The 20,499-nt window shown below is 37.5% G+C and overlaps 1 protein-coding gene across 36 annotated transcripts in view; it reads left to right on the plus strand.

The window, feature by feature from the left end:
• The window catches only part of PTPRD (protein tyrosine phosphatase receptor type D), a 2,174,486-nt gene that overhangs the window by 2,145,365 nt on the left and 8,622 nt on the right, over nucleotides 1-20,499 (plus strand). For all 36 annotated transcript variants that reach the window (XM_036854271.1, XM_036854269.1, XM_036854273.1 and 33 more), the window contains 4 exons: nucleotides 15,595-15,880; nucleotides 16,287-16,465; nucleotides 17,079-17,205; nucleotides 18,376-18,501. In XM_036854271.1, the coding sequence (XP_036710166.1) occupies nucleotides 15,595-15,880; nucleotides 16,287-16,465; nucleotides 17,079-17,205; nucleotides 18,376-18,501 (718 nt within the window). The remainder of the gene's footprint in view (nucleotides 1-15,594; nucleotides 15,881-16,286; nucleotides 16,466-17,078; nucleotides 17,206-18,375; nucleotides 18,502-20,499) is intronic.

Genomic DNA, 20,499 nt, shown 5'->3' on the forward strand with positions numbered 1-20,499 from the left:
TCATATGAGATAACTTGCCTCACGGTGATAAAACAGGACCATGAACTACTAAGAGTAATTGTCTAGTAAATCAGTAAATAAAATGTATAGATAAATATAATCAATAAATATTTATTAAAACTAAACTGTGCAGAGCTTCAAGCTATTGAGTATGGAGAGGAAACAGTGTGGCATCTTCCTCAAAGAGCTTATAATAACCTATATGGAAGATACCTAAAACAATCAAGGCCGTTCAGAAGAAACCTTAATGTATGTATCCAGTTAAGACTTGGTCATTTAGAGAAAGCTTCATTAAGGCAAAGAAGCCTAAGAAAGTACGTATTCAGTTAATATTAACTTCAAATCTATAATTGTATATTATATTAATTCATTAGTTTTTAAATTTAAGACTAAGAATTTTGAGTATGACATATGGTTAGTACATTTAGTGTATTTAATATAGACAAAGAACTTAATGGCTTTGCAGCAAATTAAGTATTAGAATCCTTCTAGATTTTTATAAATTATTTTCCATTTATTTACAGTTATCTTACCAATGCCTAACACAACTGTATTTTTGAGGGAGTAATGGATCACTTGTAGTAAGTCTTCCCAAAGCATTTAACTTAGCATTCACAGAAACAACTCTTATTTTGTAATCATATCTCATTAGTTTATTTAATATGTTCTTAATTAAATTATTTAACTAAAATACCTGATTATTTTGGAATAAACACCATGGCATCACAAAAGAACATAGATATCCTAGAGGATAGCCTCCTAGCCTACAGCAGACCTGGTGCAGTGAGCAACAGACTGAGGCTTTTTGGAGGAAAGGGAAATTTGGGTGGATTGGTTGGTAAAAGGAGATCAGGTAAGAAAATGCATACAGATATCTGTATGCACATATTCATATGAGTTCATCTATATGCACATATTAAGAAACAAATGATGGAACAAACAATAATCGCTACTTGAGGTAAGGGAAGTAATTTGCATTTCTAACAAATTTCCAGATGATGCTCATGCTGCTGACCGAGGGGCTGCACTTTGAGAACCACCGGATTAGATCACCTCTAACGTCCCTTCCAAGTCTCAAATCTGATTCAGTTGTATATGACTTTTTTTTCCCTCAGAGGACAGAAATCAGAAATAAAATGGAATATTAGTTTCATAAATTCACTAGTGTAAGTCTTTAATATAAACCATGTAGGAGCAGGAAGGTTGCATAGCTCCTCTGCCATTAGGCTAAATGAATTCAAATATTCAACTCTAGGTCCTTAATTCATAGGAAAAGGAAGTAAGGAAATTAACATTTATCAAGAATTTGTTAGCTAAAAGACATTTTGCTAACAATAGCCTTATAGGAACCTTAAGGAATGGGTTTACATTTTACAGATGAGAAAACTGAGGGAGGATAAATAAATGAAATATCATATATCTTGCAGTTGGAAAAGCCAGATTTTTAATCTGTAAAATGCACGCTCTTTCCATTTGCTAAACTGACTCCTCATAAAACAAGCATATCACGTCAGACTACTTTCCCTGTCACGCTTATGTGAAAATAAAATCGTTTTTTCAATTCGGCCAATACTTATTATGTTTAAATTATTCCAGTAAAAAGTGAACCTTCAAGAAAAAAATTGGCTTTTTAAATGTGGTGAGTATGTAATTCCATGGGCAAAAACTGAATTTCTTCCTCAGACTGTAACATCCAAATCTTAGAGATATGAGATGAGAAATGGTGTATACGAGTTCACCATTGCATCCCTCTCCTCTGGGCTATGCCCACATGAAACAGACACTCAGCAGATATTTGACGGATACGTGAACATTGAGCGAAAATGTCAGTATCCAAAGCGATACCACGGGCCAAGCCATACAACAATGCGAAATCGTATAATCCGTGTTGTGTAGGTAAAAAAAGAATAATAAAGCGTAGTGGCGGTATTCTTAAATGCCAAATAAAATGGTTTCCATTGTTACTTGGTTGGGGGAGAGGCTGGGAGTAGGCTATGGATCAGATTTTTGTGGGTCCCCAGCCCCGTAGGTTACTTTACATTCATTACGTAAGGCTTTGTACGTGTTGAGTCTGGGGCTTGCATTCTAATTAGCATTATGTCTGGTGTTCCTGGAGATGTATGCTGCGTCCCGGAGAATTATCGGGGTAATCAGCATCCCATTCCCAATATCTTCCTCCCTATATGAGGTAGATTAAGTGTGCAAAGAGAAGCATTTAGTACCCCCAGAAAGGGAAGCACCATATAGTGTCCCTGATGTTGAGAAGAAGTTCATTTTCTCTGAATGGGTTCCTTGCTAAGGAACAGTTTGCTCAGCCCTGATCACCACATTCCCTCTGTCTCCAAAACAGACAGGAAATAAAACGAGGTATTGCTCTTCTCAGAGGCACTATATTTGCTGCTTATATGGTCTCTAGTGAATCCAGCCCTTGGTTTACCCCTCTTCAGGGGACTGAGTCCACTAAGGAAAGCAGCTTGGGGTCCCCAGGTTGGCCTAGACTCCATGAGCGAGGCTGCTCAGGCATCTGATACAATGAACATTGCCAAGCTGTTCACGTACCTCTTGGGGAGCTGCTAAAATGAGGCACTGCCTTTGAAGAGAATCTCCCAGGGGAAATAGCTCTGACTTCAACAAACCTGTATTCCTCTTCTGGTAAAGTTAAGGAAAGCAGCTTGTCCAGAGCAGTGCTTGGAGAGCAAAAGAGTTGGTGTGTCCCCAGAAACTCTCCCCTCCAGAGAAAGGATTATCTGCACAGCAAAGTGATCTCACAGCATGTTTGATTCCTCCTGACTGGTGCTGGTTATGGCAGGCTTCTCAGGTTCTGTCTATATAGTTTGGTATATAGATATCCTTGAGCTAATCCTTCAGTAGACTAAGTGCCCTGTCGGTTACTCAAATGTAGTAATTTATAAGTTTCTTTAATACATTTTCAGATGCTGCCACTCACCATCCCTATATTTGAATGCTTATGAATATTTCCACATAATTATATTTAATACTGTAAACTGTAAATGCTGTAATTTCCTTTGACCTATGTTGCAGTTAGAGATATTACTTGATCAGTGCTCTCAATGATTTATTTGATGCACACGTATTTAGTTAATTGGTTATTTTTTTTTTCCTGCCTGTGTTTATGTATAATATACTCTATAAGGGAAAAGAAATCAGTCTGCTCACAGCTGAGTCTGGTAAAAGAGCAATTAGGTTCTATCAGAACAAACAGCTGTCAATAATGAGTTCTGAATTAAAATTACTAGCAAAGAAAGGAATCTAGACATCTGCAGGAAATGTGAAAATATTTTTATAACCAAATAGCTGAGGTCTGGACAGGGGTATCACTGAGTTTTCTCAGCTGTACCTGCAGTGTATTTTGAAATATTCCCAGACTGAAAGAACACTAAAATTCACTGCATAAACTAAGCTGCATTTTTTTTTTTTTAAATGTTGGCTGCCTTTGAACAGTGTGTATTTTGATTTCATGTAATCAGCATGAACACTTTCTGTTTCAAACTATTTTGCTGTGCCCCCGGTCATAAAATGAAGCTTAAAAATACTTCTGTTATCTTTGTATTGTGTCTTTCCAATCAGGGTTCTATTGCTTGGATATTTTTCTTTCTGTCTTTGGAGAAAATACTTTTGGGTCTATTACATGGTATCTGATTTGTTCGTATTGGGGTTGTTTCCTGCAAAGAAAACTTGCAAGGTGGGCTTTTGGCATCTGAGGTTTATTACAAGATAATTCCATACATTTTCAGGTATCTGGAGATAGTAAAGTATTTGGCCTTTAAAAAAAAAAGCAAATCATACATTTTTGAAAGCAGACTTTGTGCTCTCCCCTTTGCATTTAAGTTTTAAGTCAGTTAGGTTAAAAAAACCTATATAAGAATGAAAGATCAAAAATTTTTTAAAATTTATATATATGAACACACATATACGCACACGTGCATAGATAATTAGGAGTATATTTGATACATCTTTTGGCCCTCAATTACTTATAAAAATATTAGAAGAGGAGTGCCTCTACAGCCTTGTTACCCAAAGTACGGCCCATGAACCAGCACATCAGCATCGCTTTGGAGCTTGTTGGAAATGCACAATCTTGAGTTCCTCTCCAGACTTACTGAACTGGAATCTCTGGGGCAGAGCACAGGAATCTATGTTTTAATACTGCCTAGGTATGTGTACAGATCACTTGGATAGACATATAATGCATAAATGCCTAGTGATACGTCACATGGTGATGGATACACAGAAGAGGAATCTCTCATTTTGAATTTATTGAATTGAATTATATTACCTTTCATCTCTTTGGTGTCACAGTCTTGTGACTGTTTTCCATCTTCTACTGTTACCCTGCATGGGAGGCAAAGCCTCTCCTTTCTACTCCTATCCTCAAACGTGACAATTATGGCATTCTAAATACACTTAATACCAGTTTTCACTAATTAAGTAGTCATCATGTATGAATACTACACTTACTGAAAGTCATCCATCTATCTGAAACAGATAGAGCTGACATCAGTATAAGTAGTTCATACACAGGTACATGAAGATCTATCTTGACAATGCTTCAAAAGCCACTTAATTCCTTTCTCTTCGGGTAGTTGAATAGCATGGGAGAGCTAACGTTTCATTAATAAAGGACAGTTATAGGCACAGCTTAGACCCTTTTTGCACCAACATTGTGGCAGCCTAAATTGATAGAATCATGGACCTTGGGTCCGTCTGGGGAGCTCTAAGGAAAACTGTCGTCTTGTTTTCAATAAAATTCCATTGCTAGAAGCATGAGTCTGGGAAAGAGGAGACAAGGACCCAAGTCTTAGCTCTGCTAATAACAGTCACATGATCTTGGTCAAATTCCTAACCCTGCCTAGGTCTCAGTTTCCTCCTTCCAAAAATCTAAGTAGGCTGAGGAGTTAGATAAGGCAGTGAGCAGTACTGATGCATTAATTCAGAAACCTGTGAGTTTAAGAAGCCAGATCAGGCCGCTGGAAACACCAACACAAAGGCCTGCTGAAGGTCTGCAGGGTGATACAAATAAGTGAAGCAGACCCTGACATTCGGTAAATTGTATTGAGACTGAGATTCTCACTGCCTTAAAAAACCTTGTGTGAATCAAACAAAAGGACTAAATAAAACAGAGCTACCAATTTATAACCCCTGATAAGAGCCTTGAAAACCATTGGACCATTTATGTTTATATGAAGATAATCGCATTTTAAAAAAGCAAAAAACACAAAACCAAAACCCCCCAAATCTTGTCCGTGTGGGAAAACACAGATATACTTTGCAAAACAATCGAAATAAAGTTGCTAAAGTTTGAATATTTTCCAAATACCTTTCAGTAGCTCTTCTGTTTGACTCTCCTTTAACCTGAGTCAAGAGTAACAGCCTTTATGTTGCTAATGGTGAGCCTGCTGTGTGATCTGAACAGGTTGGAAACATCATAATCTACATGATTGGTACTTTCTTTGCATTGAGCAGCACACAACCTGTGGGGTTTTATTTGGCAGACCTGGTTAATGGTTGTATCCACTCTCAAAATGTGGATAATTTTGTGTCATTCTAAACAAAATTTAGAATATGGATTGAACTGATATGGCCATTTACAAAGAAAATTTCAGTGAAAAAGATATAGTTTCTCATAATTCCATAGCATTACTCAATTGACCTCATTCAGATTCAAGTCAACTACCAATTATAAGAACCACCTGAGTCTGTTTTATCTCAGCCTAATGGCCTCCTCTATCTATCTGTAAAATAAAACCTGCTATGGCATATTCAGGTGTTCTTTATATAAACATATTAGCCTTCTACTTTATCTTGAGCATCACATTTTAAGAATAATAAGGAATGTGTTTGGCAGATAACGTTGGGACAGAGCCAAGATTATACAGAAAAGCCTTTGGAGGATTTTTGAGTCAATTATATTTGGGGGAAAAAGTCAGATTAGACCCATGTAGATTTTGGTTTTTATAGGCGTAATTCATTTTAAGAAATCCCCCTTCACCCATCTGGAAAAATAAAATGCCCTGAGGGAATATGATGGGTACTGACCTCTCAATATTATAGACTAGGATCCTTGTCAGGTCAGTTGTTCTATGCTTAGTCTCTGCTTCTTCTCTGCCGATGAAGTGTGAACTTTTGATCATCAGAGGATGCCACCTAAGAGTGTAATGCACTTTTTCTTTCTAGAGTGATCAGTGTCCTGGGTGGTCTCATCCTAACTTTTGCTTATTTTAACTCTGTACTAAGAATTCTCCTCTCTGTGCTGAAGGCCAGCACCTGATGGCACGATCAAGTCCAGGCTGCTAGGGCTGCCAACATCACCCTGACTTCTCCTGAGAATCCGTCTCTGGGCAGTATTCCCGAGCTAGAGTGAATGAGGTTCCATCTTCTCTCTCTACTTCTTTGGATCCTCAACTGTTCACTGATCTTTCATATTTTTATAATAGTAACTGTTTATCCACTGTCTTATATTTCTTTTTAATTCCATTATTACTGATTATATTGTCCTTGCTAAAAAAAAAAAAATCATACATTTCATCTAAAGTGAAAGGCCTCCTTACCATCTCCATCACCAATTCCATTCTCCACCAAGAGGTAACTATTGGTATAATTTGTGTATCTATGCAGATCGAGTTCCATGAATCAACAGGTATGCATATAAAAATATTCAATATATAACTGTACTGTGTGGAATTGTAAAAAATATAAGTGTTATCATGATGTATATATTGCTCTGCAACATATTTAGAAATCTTTTTTTTTCTTGGTCAATACGTGGATTTACCTCATTCTTTTAACTGCCCATAGTATTCTCAGTATTTATATACTGTAGTTTATTTAACTATTTCCTTAGTTATAATAATTTGCTATTTCAAATAATGCTGCAATGAAAATCACTTTCTAAAACTCTCTGTGCATATGTATACATATACCTCCATGAAAGATTTCTAGAAGTGTGTGTCAAAGGATGTGTGCATTTTAAATTTTAACAAACACTGCAAAATTGCCCTCGCAAACAACTACTTAATAGCATGGATATATTCTACAGCATTTCAATGACAGTTTGTCCAAAGATATCTTTTTAGTTTTTATTTTAAAATAATATATAAAAGTGAATTAGGCAGATGAATATTTATATCCAAGAAATCTGTATAATTTCTCTGGTCATTCTAAAGAGATGCCAGAGGATGTAATACTAAAATACTTATGGGTCTGTTTTTTGTAGAGAGCCCTAAATATTTTAGAGATGCCCAGTATAGCTGTATATTAAGTTAAATGTTAATTTTTGTCAAAAAAAAAGAAGAGTTTCAAAACAGCAGTCATATCAGGATCACATCACAGTTTTATCAGGATAGTCATCTGATTAATCTTATAAACCTCAGTCATAAAACTCAATCCATTCTATTAGATTCCTTTTTTAATAGTCTTGCAGTTCATAAATGCCATTCTTTTTATAGCTGAACTATAATATCCAATCAAAGCATGAGCTGATATATGTATGAAATGCTTACCATGATTTTGGGGCCATATTGTACTATCTTTGCACCCAACTAAATGATCTGTACAATCTTCTAATTCTATTGTCTTTCTTTGCCATATCATTGAAGTATCAGTAAAGGGTCAGCATTAAAACTCCACCAGATTAATCAGAAAAGCCAACTTTTAAGCACATACCCAGAATGATTTTAGTACAAAATAGCCCCCTCGTGCCTCTTAATGTTTTCCTTTTGCACATTACTACCGTATCGCATCACGGGACATTAAGCATATTTCAACTCCTGGGACTAACTCAATCATGTTTTTAGAAATTGAAAACAAATGTTGTAACTGGATGAATGATAATAGTGAAGTAATAACAATTTCCTAGTAGGCGTATTTGTTTAATGGATTGCCTAGTTTTTCAGCTTGTAAACATTGGAATGTCTATCACTCACTGAAACCTTTTTTTTTTAAGGCAAAAGTTTGTCAATAATTTGGTTTACGTTAGTGGAATTATTGTCCTCACCCGAAGGTAACTTACAGAGTTGGTTTTACTCCAAGGGTAACAGAGACCAACCTAATCCTAGACTCGATTTAAAAGTGCTGTCCTCCTCCCTTCTTGCTGGAATTTTCTGTAACATAATAAATGTCCCAAATTGTGCTGGCCTCAGCCTGAAGCACAGGGTTATGCACTCTTCTTTTTTTCCCAAAGATAGTTAGAAAAATCTGTCTTTGTGCTTGGCAAGTACTCCGACAGAAGACAGATAAAAATAAGGGTGGTTTATCAGTTTTGCTGTTCTTATCATGTTTCACGTTGAAGGCTGTTGAAATGATGAAAAACAAACAGCACTAAATAGGGTTCCATCATTATCGCCACTATGGGGAGCTAAGTTTTTCAGGATCAAAGAAAAATGCATTTGCTTTTAGAACTACAATTCTTCATTTTGAGAGGTGCACTGCACTCAGATACTGATGGGTGAAAAATAGAGCAAATTGGAGAAGGAAGTAAAATACGTGCTGCTGCGGGAACTTGGAAATTCAAACAAAAGTAGGCTGGCATTCTTTTAAAAGCTCTGAATGTTCAACGTTCAATTTCTTAAGAAAAATGTGGGTCCTGAGGTTTGTTATTTATGAGCAACTGGAGTAAAACATAAGCACAGGTTGTTTCCATCTCATCAAGTTATAAGAACTCCCTTTATCTTTATAAACATGTATCAAAGGAATACTCCCATGCAGGGGCCTTTGGGGGAATGTTCCTGTGTATGTCATTGATCCAGGAGAAGACAATATTTTTTATTTATTTATTTATTTATGGCTGAGTTGGGTCTTCGTTTGACAATATTTTTTAACTTACGTTTTTAAAAAATTTGCAACTCAAGTTGAGCACCTTTGAGTTCCCTGGCATGGAAATTGCCAGGGGAAACTGTCAAACTCAATAGAGACAAGGAAGCTGTTGTTCCTCCCCTAAAGGAGAGTATCAACTGGCATAAAGATAATAACCAGAAAACAAAAATAAGGTATGGCAGTTGCCAATAAAGTGGTATAAATTGTCATAAGGATCCAAAGAGAAATAAACCAAGGGTAAAGTCTTGATCAAGGATGCAGCGTGTGAGTTGAGTCTTGAAGGAAGGTAGATATCAACATGTGGACACAATAAGGACAAAGAGCCTGCATAAGCAAAAGCCCAGAGGTGGGGAAGCTTAAAATATGTTTAATTTTCCTGGTTCTGAGGGAGAGCTGTGACTCTTATAGTAAAAGTATTGTTATTACCTGAGAGCCATGCAGATTTAATGATGGGACCAGTGCTTAATACACATCCAGATGAAATTATTGAACCTCTAAATTAATGAAAAAAACCCACAAGTACTTGGGGTAAAATTGCTACTAAAAGACAAAAAATAAGGCTGGCCTATGACTTCTTCAAAATACAAAGGAAGACCGTGGAGCAATATATTTAGAGTTTGAGGAGATAATATTGGAGCCCAATAATCTTGCACATAGCCAAGTTGCTGGCCCTATGTAAAGGCAAATAAAGAACTTCTCAGATATATAAGACATCAGAAATAATACTACCCACACATATTTTATATGAAGCACTATTCAAAGACGTATTCTAGCAAACCAATAAATGTAACAAAATAAAGAACTCAAGAATAGATGAGCCATGTCATAAAGGTAAGCTATGAATAAGTAAAACAGAATTATTTTAAACAATTGCTGTTAATAGAATTATAGATGTAATAAAAATTTTAAACAATCCTTAAAATGGAAAATAGATGTGTAGAACATGCCCTTTTTCCCTCACTGCCTTCCAGCCACCCTGGCTTTCTTTTAATTACTCCAATATACTAAGCTATTTTCCATTCCAGGGCCTCTTCTTGGGATAGTCTTTCTCCTCAAAAGCTTTCCCACCCATCTTCACTCAGCAAACCATGCCTTGTCCTTTAGGTATTGTATTAGTTCGCTAGGGCTGCCATAACAAAGTACCACAGACTGAGTGCCTTAAATAATATAACTTTATTTTTTCACAGTTTAGGAGGCCAGAAGTACAAGACTCAGGTGCCATCAGGGTTGGTTTCTGGTGAGACCTCTCTTCTTGGCTTAATTTACCATGGTTGCCTTCTAACTGTGTCCTCACACAGCCTTTCCTGCATACTTGTGCACAGAGAGAGAGATCTCTGGAGTCTCTTATATTCTTACAAGGTCACCAGCCCTACTGGATTAGGGACCCACCATTATGACCTCATTTAACCTGAATTACCTCCCTAAAGACCCTATTTTTGAACAGTCACAGTGGGGGTTAGAGCTTCAACATATGAATTTTGAAGAAACACAATCCAGTTCCTAACAGATATCAATTTAAATGACACTTCCTCAAAGGTGCTCTTCCAGGATTCTACACATTTACCTCACAACAGTTGCTGAGATTTATAATTATATATTTATTCATATGATTATTAATATCAAATTCCCCCACTACACTGCCATCTCCATGAGGCAAGGATGATGTTTGTTTTGTTCACCACTTCCCTGATATTTTAGCACACGATAGGCACTCAGTAAATATTTGTGGGATAATAGCCTACAGAATCTTAGGAAAGAGTATAGTATAGCAAATGAGGATGGAAGAACAAAGTAATGAGCATCTCCTGTCTGTCCCTGGGTGGTGGTAGGAATAGGTGAATTAGGATAGTCTGTGTGCTGGTAATATGTAACCACCAGCTTGGGGTGGCAGGGGTTGGAGGTAGGGAACACTATTTGTCAATTACCTTGGTGTAAGTACTCCCACAGTGGCTGATTCCAGGCTACAAATGTGACATCACTGAATCCAAAAGCTGGGGAGAGATACTCAGTAGCATACCATTATATAATATTTTCACCTGAAGGGCATAAATGTAAAATAATTAAGAAGCAATGTATTTTGAGTGTTACCTTTATTTTTAATATAATTATTTAAGCAGGATTTCTGAGAATTTAACAATTGACTTTTGCCAGCTCTGGCACACCACTGATGGATAGTTGAATAAAATTGTAGAAACTGAATGCGTAGAAATGTATAATTTGTTATTGTGCAGGGCAAAAGGCAAAAACAATGCAAGCTGATCCTTACATTTTAGACCCGAACGACAAGGAGGAGAGTGAGAGTGGGAAGAGCACATCTGAGCAGAGAAGATGTTGATTATTCTTGGTATATGTTTGTTTCTAGAAAAACCTGAGAGCAGTTTGAAATATAGGTCTCCCTTATGCTCAAAGAAAGGTCTATTACTTTAAGAATCATTTGTTTGAAGATTATTGCTGAACCAGGAAGGAGAATGAGAGAAAGGAGGACAGAACTTTGGGGATATTATCTCCATTTTGGGGGCTGGCAGAAATATATGAATTAGAGAAAGAGATTCAGATGGAAGAATCCAGAGAAGCAGGAGGATAATCAGCACAGGAATCAAATAGAAAAAAAAATTACACACTGAGGCACAGTCTAAAGAGCTGCCAGTAGATTTCTGAAGATGACATTTAGAGTTGATCTTTGATTTTGGTTTCCAACGTGATAGAAATTCTACCCTGTCCTAGAGTCAATGGAACCATTACGTGAGTCACAGATCTTTCTGGCTAATTTCATATGCAACAGGTTTCAGGTTATTTTGTATTTGAGACCATTATAAAATCTCCTCCCTTCCTACCATCAACCCAAAGGGGAATATCTGATGTTCATCATAATCCCTCAATCAGAGTCATAGAAACCAAGGAAGAAAGGCTTTTCAAGGAACTTTCATTAGGGATAGTTAAACACTACTAAAGTAATGTTATAGAGAGATGGGTCACAAGAAAGTTTCCATATTTGGCAATTGTTGCTTACCCAGATGGCAGAAAGACATGTGAAGTAATGGTGATGCCCTGAAATGTGGTGCTGAAGTTTAGCATCTCAGAACCTGCATTTGAGTCCCTATTTGGCCATTTACCATTAGCTATATGACTTCAGGGAAGTTCCCGAATGTTGTGAATCATTAAAGGGGAAAGGAAACCGACAAGACATTTGCTGAATACCTCCAGGACGCCGAGTCCTGTGGTGAGAAGGCGTTTCACTGCCATCTCATTTACCTTGAGAATATGTGTGAAAGCAGAAACTTCCTCAAACGTACGGTATTGTTATTGGAAATATGGGGAGGAAAGGAAGAAAAGCTTGAGGGGGTAGATTAAAGCAAGATTTTGAAAGCCTGATCTCAAATGATCCTGTGGTGATTCTATCAAAAATGTCCCGACATTAACATTTCCTATTTCTTGTTGTCAGCTTTAGAGGTAGAATTTTTAGATGGAGTTTGTACCTACAAAGCGACTGCATCTTTCTTTATGTTTGCAAAACACTCTGTATGTTTAATTCAGCCTTAAAACTTACTAGATAATTAACGAGTTAATTATCACTATCATGATTTAAGAACAACAGAAAAACGAGAGGTTAAGTGACTTTCTCAGGGACACCCAGCCACTGGTATCTGGAAAAAGTATTTTGAACCTCATGGTCTTGCTTCAAGCTAAGAGACACCTCTAACATTTAAAACCCCCAAGAACTCTGCATCATAGAAAAGAGGTAACATGTAAGTTCCAGGGGACACTTTCTTCCCTCTCTTCCATATGAACAGCAAGATTGGGCTGTTAACAATATTTTGTGTTTGGAGGAGGAAAAAATAAGTTTTGCACAAGTCATAGCCTCTGTTCTTTATTTCTTTTCTTCCCACAATTCATGAGGTAGACACAGGCACATGTTTGATTTTATTCCTTCCTCATTTTTTTGGGGAAAAAAAAAATGAATTATTATCACCATGAAGAGGTTGATATTGTTAGGGTCTGGAGTTATCCCTACCAATTTTGCAGGATTCTGTAGTATCTTTTTGCCAGAATATAGAACCACGCGTCATCCAGACATTTGGAATGGCCCCCGATGCATATTTAGAGAAAATATTCCTGCCATTGTCTAGATTTGACTTGATACATAGGGTTCAGTTATATGGCTTACAGTGTGTCTTCCACTAGGTGGAAATGCATGAAATTGTATCTAGATGGAAGTAATGCACAATTAGAAAGACAACACAGAAAAAGGAAAAAGGTTTACTTAGTCTTAGGACACACCAAATGTGGAGGCCGCCTCCGTCTTCCAGGCTAATCCTTACCTAGTTTCTTTATTTGCAATGTGACAGCTTATCAGGAGACCAAGATGTGGAAACCGCTCAAAGCATTTTCCTGTCTCCCTCTTCCCTATCAGACACTTTGTGGAGTCTTCAGGTATTCTCCGCATAGTTCTGAACCTTTATCAAATGTAGGATTTCTTTCACTGACTGAGGGATCCTGTTATCAAATCTGGATGGGATGCTCATTATACAAGGCCTCTCATGCCAATCACTAATTCATTCACTTTTTCACAAACATTATTGCACACTGACTGCACGCTTGGTGCAGGGCACAGAAAACAGAAAATGCAATTCCTGCTCTCAAGATATGCTCATTATTTGCAGACAATGGCCCTACCAGACTTACTAATAATACGATGTGACTGGGACAGAGGGTGATTATAATCCTGCCGGGGGTATGGGGGAGGGAGAAGGTGGGGAGTGTAAGGGAAAACTTGCCATCTTACAGGTTTCTTTGGTAAAACTAACTAAAGAAAATGGGGCTTCGTGGATCTCAGTGCATCAGGTTTCTAATTGTTTTGTGCTAGGAAATGTGCTGTCATCTCTCAGACTCTTTGTCCCAGAAGGCTTTTGCATTACACTTCAATGTCATGTCACTTTGTGGTTTAAACCCTGAATGGAGTCTTAGAGTCAGTATCCAGAGGCTCTCTGACTAGATACTGACAGTTTTTACATCTGACAAGACAAAAAAAGGAAACAATTTTTAAATAGTGGTTATATCCTATTTCCGCAGAAGCTAGTATCTGAACCTCAGGGCTCCTATGTGGAGGCTGGGTTTGATCTATGCTGCTCAGTAGTTACATAAAGGTAATATTTGTTACAAAATGCTCACTTACCACCTACAGCCACTTGGCAGTTGAATCAGGTACCCTAGTGCTCATTAAACTCATTTATATGAAGTTTTGGTACATCCCTCTCACTGGTGCTTCACTAGGCCTATGAAAATTTTACGTGCAGCTTCCAGAGCCACTCTATTTCTTTTGCTATTTCAGTCTCCTCAGTTCCCCATCCTTCTGTCCTTCAAAACTTGGTTCAAATGCTGCATCATCCACAAACCAACACACCTTTTTTTTCTTGTGTTATAAATATTTATGTAAAGTATTATCTCCGTTGATTATCTGAGCTCTAGGTAGGATATAAGTCACCTTTAATGTTGTAACCCCTATGTTACTTAGTAAAGTACTTCACTGCTCATTGAATGAAGAGATGGATGTATCAGTGCACAGGTGGACAAATAAATGAGCACATAGAAATACAGATGACGGGGAACACTGGCATATAGTGAATGAAGGAGGCTGTCTGTTGCTTGGTGTCTAAGGTGCTGATATATACCTATTCCTGTTGATTACATGTTTCCCAGCCAGGTAAGCATCCACGATCAGAAGGAGAAAAACATTTGGATTCAGCCATACGTGACACATAAGTGGACTCAGCCTAAAGGGTTTGATAAAATTAGAGACAATAAAAGGCTTACCTTGGATTTAAGAACACAGATGTGTTATTTTGTTAGTATTCCTTCCCACACTCGAGGAAATTCCAATGTTCCAACCACCTGACTCTGTAATCCAGTTCAGCGAATTAGGTTTTCTCCTTGGCGGCAGAACTTGTCACTGCTTTGTTGATCTCTCACCTCCTCTTCTTTGAATCAGTTCCCACCAACTGGAGAACAACCCATAAGTCCATATAAGTAATGGAGTTTTAAAAAATGCCTCAGAGCTTCTTCAGTAACAAAGACTGAGGCTTTTATTTTCCCACATAGAATACTTGAATTTCACCTGAAATTTCAAAATACATTCATCTCTGGAAGAAAAAGGAGTAAAAGCAAGAAGCACACCCACACTCTCTAGTGATTGCTTCTTATTAAGAATTTCTTTCCATTGAGAATACACTGCACTATTTTGAGTATGCAGCAACATTTTAATATTTTAATTATATACTTCCCACTAGATTGGTTTTAAAACTTCCTCGCTGAGTTTTAGAGTGTGAAATGTTTCAAGTTGAATGATTTACTAGTTTTCTTTTTTTCCTTTTTTTAATAAATTGAACTAAAATAGACTGAAATAGTTTGTAGAAAGATAAAGCCTAGTTCGATCTTGACCAGTTTTTAAAATATCTTTTAATGTAAAAAGCCTAAATATGTTTTTTTTCATAATAATTTCAAACTAATGTCTGCTTTGTGTCACATGATCAAGGAGCATAGTAATTATAGATTTAATAATTTTACATTTTGAAACCAATCACCTTTTACTTGTTAATTTGTTCCCTACCCTTTGGTTTAGAATGCCCCAAAATCATCACAGTAGCTATTTGAGTAGAATTAATGGATTTAAAACGTCGTTAATTAAAAGTAATGAGAATAATGTTATGATGTGTTGGTTCCCCAAGAGATTCATTTGGACCTTGATTTTCTCTGTTTCCCTTGTAGCGCGGGTGTTGGCCGGACTGGCTGTTTCATTGTGATAGACGCCATGTTAGAAAGAATAAAGCATGAAAAAACTGTAGATATTTACGGCCATGTAACTTTAATGAGAGCCCAGAGGAATTACATGGTTCAGACAGAAGACCAGTACATCTTCATCCACGATGCATTGTCGGAGGCAGTGACTTGCGGGGATACCGAAGTGCCGGCTAGAAACTTGTACGCCTACATTCAGAAGCTGACACAAAGAGAAACAGGAGAGAATGTCACAGGGATGGAGCTCGAATTTAAGGTATGATATTAGATGTGATGTGGTAATTCAGGAACAGTCATTCTGGAATTGTCCTTCTGAACCTTTCAAATTGGTGAAGTTACAAGATTCACCTGACCTTCTCCCTCAGGTTTCTGACTGTAAAACACTTTCTTCCTCCTTCCCTTTTCTATCCTTTTCTTCCTAATAATACCTTGAGCTCTTTTGTACCCTAATTTAAACCGAGAGATCATACTCTCAGAACATAATATTTAAAACTTCCATAGTCTATATGGAGTCATTAGGTAGAAGTGAAAAGCAGTACAGTTGGAAGAGTCCTTTGCTTAAAAGCAAACAAAATCTTTGTATCTAATGAGGGAATCTTGGGTACGCTGGTCACGCCACAGGCTAAAATTATCTTTGATTTTTTTCTTTTTTCCTACAACAGCGTCTAGCCAGTTCTAAAGCTCACACCTCAAGATTCATCAGTGCCAATCTTCCATGTAATAAATTCAAAAATCGCCTTGTTAATATTATGCCATATGAATCCACAAGGGTATGCCTGCAGCCTATCCGAGGAGTAGAAGGATCTGATTACATCAATGCCAGTTTTATTGATGGATACAGGTATACACTCTCGCTCCCCTGACAGTCCAAAGCCTTGATATTTACATGTGCCCTAGTTTCACAGCCAGAATGAATTTCATCTCAATTCAAAGTGTTTTCTTTCTGCAGAGGTCAGCATTCAGTCCCTTGGTATTCGCTTTTTTATTATTTTAGTTAGGAGTAAGAAGAAGCAGTCACAGAGTTTTTAATCTGTCCATGTGCACTCTTCTTTCAGAAGTCATTTGGATGTGGAAGGAGTTAATAAAGAAACTGTTTGTACCCTATTATATAAATTTAATAGATTGTGTAAGAGTCATTTCTACAAAATGAAGCTGCACAACTGTTTAAGTGATTTGCATGACACGTGAAATTGAGCTATTAGCATTGCTCTGAAGTTTAAATAACAGTGATAAAGACATACATCATAATATTAACAAAGCAATTTCTTTTGCAAAATCCCCAAAATGTATTAAATGTGCTTATTTGATTACACAATCCTAATGGGAATTTACTGCAATAGCATTAATAATGTTTTCATTTTTTATTACCTGGTTTGATGTTTACATATCAAATGCGAAGCCTTTGCATGTTTTCTGATTACTTTAACATGCTATTTTCATTCTCTGTGATTCAGACAACAGAAAGCTTACATCGCTACCCAGGGGCCCTTGGCAGAGACCACCGAAGACTTCTGGCGGATGCTCTGGGAGCACAATTCCACCATCGTTGTGATGCTCACCAAGCTGCGTGAGATGGGCAGAGTGAGTGTCTCCTTATAAGACACTCAAACCACAAGAGAAATGAGGATTTCGTTTTAAAAACCCGAGTGCCAGCGTCATTTCTTTGAAACACAGAGTACTCCGGACATGTTCTAGGCCATTCATTACTGTGTTGAATTTTAACTTGCAAAGCCATATCAAATTCTTTCATTTGTGTGTTTTGAAGAAAGAACTGGTACTTTGTTCCAGTGAAACACAATCATAGAGACAAATACGTGTGACTTGTTTTGACTCTCAATGTGTTCTTACTTCCTTTCGCTCTGGACAAGCTAGAGCTTGTGTGCCATCATTACTCTGTATGAAGGAACTTGACTTTTTTTCATCTCTGAAGCAAATTTTTACTTGCTCATCTTCCACTCCCATTAAACTGTTGGAAAGTTACGTAGTTTTTCTGAGGATATAATCTGGTAACCTCAGCTTTACTTTTAAAAAATGATTCTTCTGAAAAATACATAAAATAGCATTAGAGACACCTAAGGATCTACCACTTAGATTCAGTAGATACAAGCATTCTGCCATATGTGCTTGAGATGTTTTCCTTCTCGTCTTTGTATAAACTCAATGGTAGAGATGCATCTAAAACCCCACTTTTTAGAGCCCACAGAGAGAGTGAAAAAATACCAAACTAGGAAAGTAACTTGACTTTTCTGATTTAGTTATTGAAGTCATTAAAACTGCCTGGGCTCCAGGTTCCTCAGCTGATGGAGATTGGACCAGGTCAATTCAGAGGTTTCTTTCTGTGTTCACACTTGATGGTTCTCTTCATTCCAAAACACAGTGTTGAACATCAATGCATGATTAACGTGACTAGCATTATGTCCGAGGACTGATGTAATTAATTGTCTAACTTGTAAGTATGAAGATGCTTATCCTGTTGAAGAATTCAGTCAACTGATGTGTATTAAGCACCTACTATATGCCAAGTACTATGCTTGATAACATGCACAAATATTGAACCACGTGATTTCCCTATCCTCAGGGAACCTATGGTTTCAAAGAGAAAATGAGTCACATTCGATTGGAATCACCTTAAATTCTAAAACTGTATTAGTGAAAGAAAGATATTAAATATATAGATACATGATAAACAAAACTTTGTTTACACTTTACGTAGCTTGACATTAATCTTTTTTTTTTTTTTTTTTTTTTTAGGAGAAATGTCACCAGTACTGGCCAGCAGAACGATCTGCAAGATACCAGTACTTTGTTGTAGATCCCATGGCTGAGTACAACATGCCACAATATATACTAAGAGAATTCAAGGTCACAGATGCCAGGGTAAGTTGGCACAGTCTTATGCTCTCTTAACCATTAACTGAAAAGTAGTCTAAAATGCATCCCTGGGAGAAATATTTGCCAAGTGACCAAACTCCCGAAGTGAAAAGAAATCACTCATCCTGGAGGATTTTTTTTTAAATATAAGAGTAACTTTTCCTGTCCTGTAAGGTTTCTCACAAACACAGGCTTGGCTCACATTCAAATGCAGCATCTGGCAGCCCAACTTTGGGGACGTGCTTGGTGAGTGTGTGTGCCGGGAAGCATTTATTGATTGGTTGGCTGCGCTTACATTCACCTCCTCAGCTTATTCTCTTTGGAGCTTTTTTGACTTCTTCATTACTTGAGGCTGTAAATATGTTGTTGTTTTGCTAAGCCCTTTAGGTCATATTGGCTTGGAGGTTAATTTGGTATGATTTTAAAATTGCAGAGCAAATGGCATTCTTTAGAAGAATCTGACAAGCTTTACACATTCTAATTTGATTCCTGGCATGGTTTATTCCTCGGTGTGCTAATGTGTCTGTCCATGAGAGCTGTGCACCCACGACCCTTGTTGGCTAATTTTCATTCTGCATTTCTTATCTAGATTGCTGAGTGCAAGGTTCAGCCCTGATGTAAGATGTTCTATGCATAAACTTTAATATCCTTGCTTTTGGCCACTTTCAAACCATGATTACAAACGCATCTTAGGAGAGAGTGGGGTCAGTCCAAAGCCCTGCTTTGTTTTTGGAACTGTCACAGTGGGTGGGTTGAATAAAACTGTAAGGGTAGAGCTATTTACTTGATCCATTGTTTTTTTTGGAAAGCAGCTTTCTCAACCAAGACTCATGTTTAGAGATTGTCTACTAATCCCCAAAGCCTGGCCCTGGCTGTTGACCTAAAGTAAAAGAGAAATTGGTTAGCAGGCTGCTTGGCCCAGGTGACAGACCTGTTAATCCCAGAAAGTCTGAAGTCTTAACTACTCTGAAGGTGACTATACTCAAGACAGCAGTTAAGTCCCTAGGTCTCATTTTGAGTTGCCCAAGCAAGGATGCCTCGGTGACCCATTGTTTAAAAAAAAAAAAAAGTTAAAAGCATGCCCTTTCAGAATTTGAAGCTAGATATGTGAGTGAAAACTCTGAGTGCATTCCAAGCAAACTCACCAACCATTTCTGACGACAAAGTGTAGGAGCCAGGCTCTGCAAATGGCAGAGACAAGAAACATTGAAGCAGGAACATATGTTTTGTTTTGAAGCCTCTCTGTGATTGTATAATTTTCTTAGCTGCCATAGCATTTGCTGTTTGTGCTCCTAGTATGTTTCTAATCTCAACTTCCCAGTTTAGAAAGCAAGTTGGCACTTGAGAATACAGTGTTGTTAAACAGGTAACCTTTCAATGGAGTCACGTGGTCTCTCTTCCAAATCGTAAAGGTTTGTACGCGTGCTGTTGAAAACAACTATGGTCAGAAATGCAATCCCCAGGATAATCAGAGGAAGACAAATCTGTATTACCTAGCCTCTGGATTCCCTTCCTGTGCTTTTCAAACCTTTTCCAGAATCAGAAGGAAGTAAATCATGCTTCCATGGTAACCATCCATAAGTCTGTTATGGGGCCAAGGAGTTACTTTCATATTCCTCAGTATTCTCACAAACTTGAAGTGATCTCCCAATTTATTTTGATTCCCAAATGATTCCAGTCAGGAGTATGCCCTGTTTGTATGGAAACCACCAGGCTGGTTGATGTGTGTCCATCTCGAGTTGGGCCATCCCCTCTTCTCCATATAACTGAATGAGAAAGATTGGGTCTCTGTCTACTTAACCAGAATCTTGGGAACTTGCACATCTGTATCCAAAAGGACTTTAATGTGGAGAGAGTTGTTACAAAAGTGGAAAGGAGGACCAAATTGAAGCCTTAACTAGGACCAGGGACTCCTCAAATAGAATCAGCCCCTGTAAACTTGGAATTTGGATTCTCTCTCTCTCTGTTGATTCAGGGAAGAAAGCTGATGGTCATAATCGTTAT

Source organism: Balaenoptera musculus, chromosome 6, assembly GCF_009873245.2.
Source record: "Balaenoptera musculus isolate JJ_BM4_2016_0621 chromosome 6, mBalMus1.pri.v3, whole genome shotgun sequence".
Taxonomy (NCBI): Eukaryota; Metazoa; Chordata; class Mammalia; order Artiodactyla; family Balaenopteridae; genus Balaenoptera; species Balaenoptera musculus.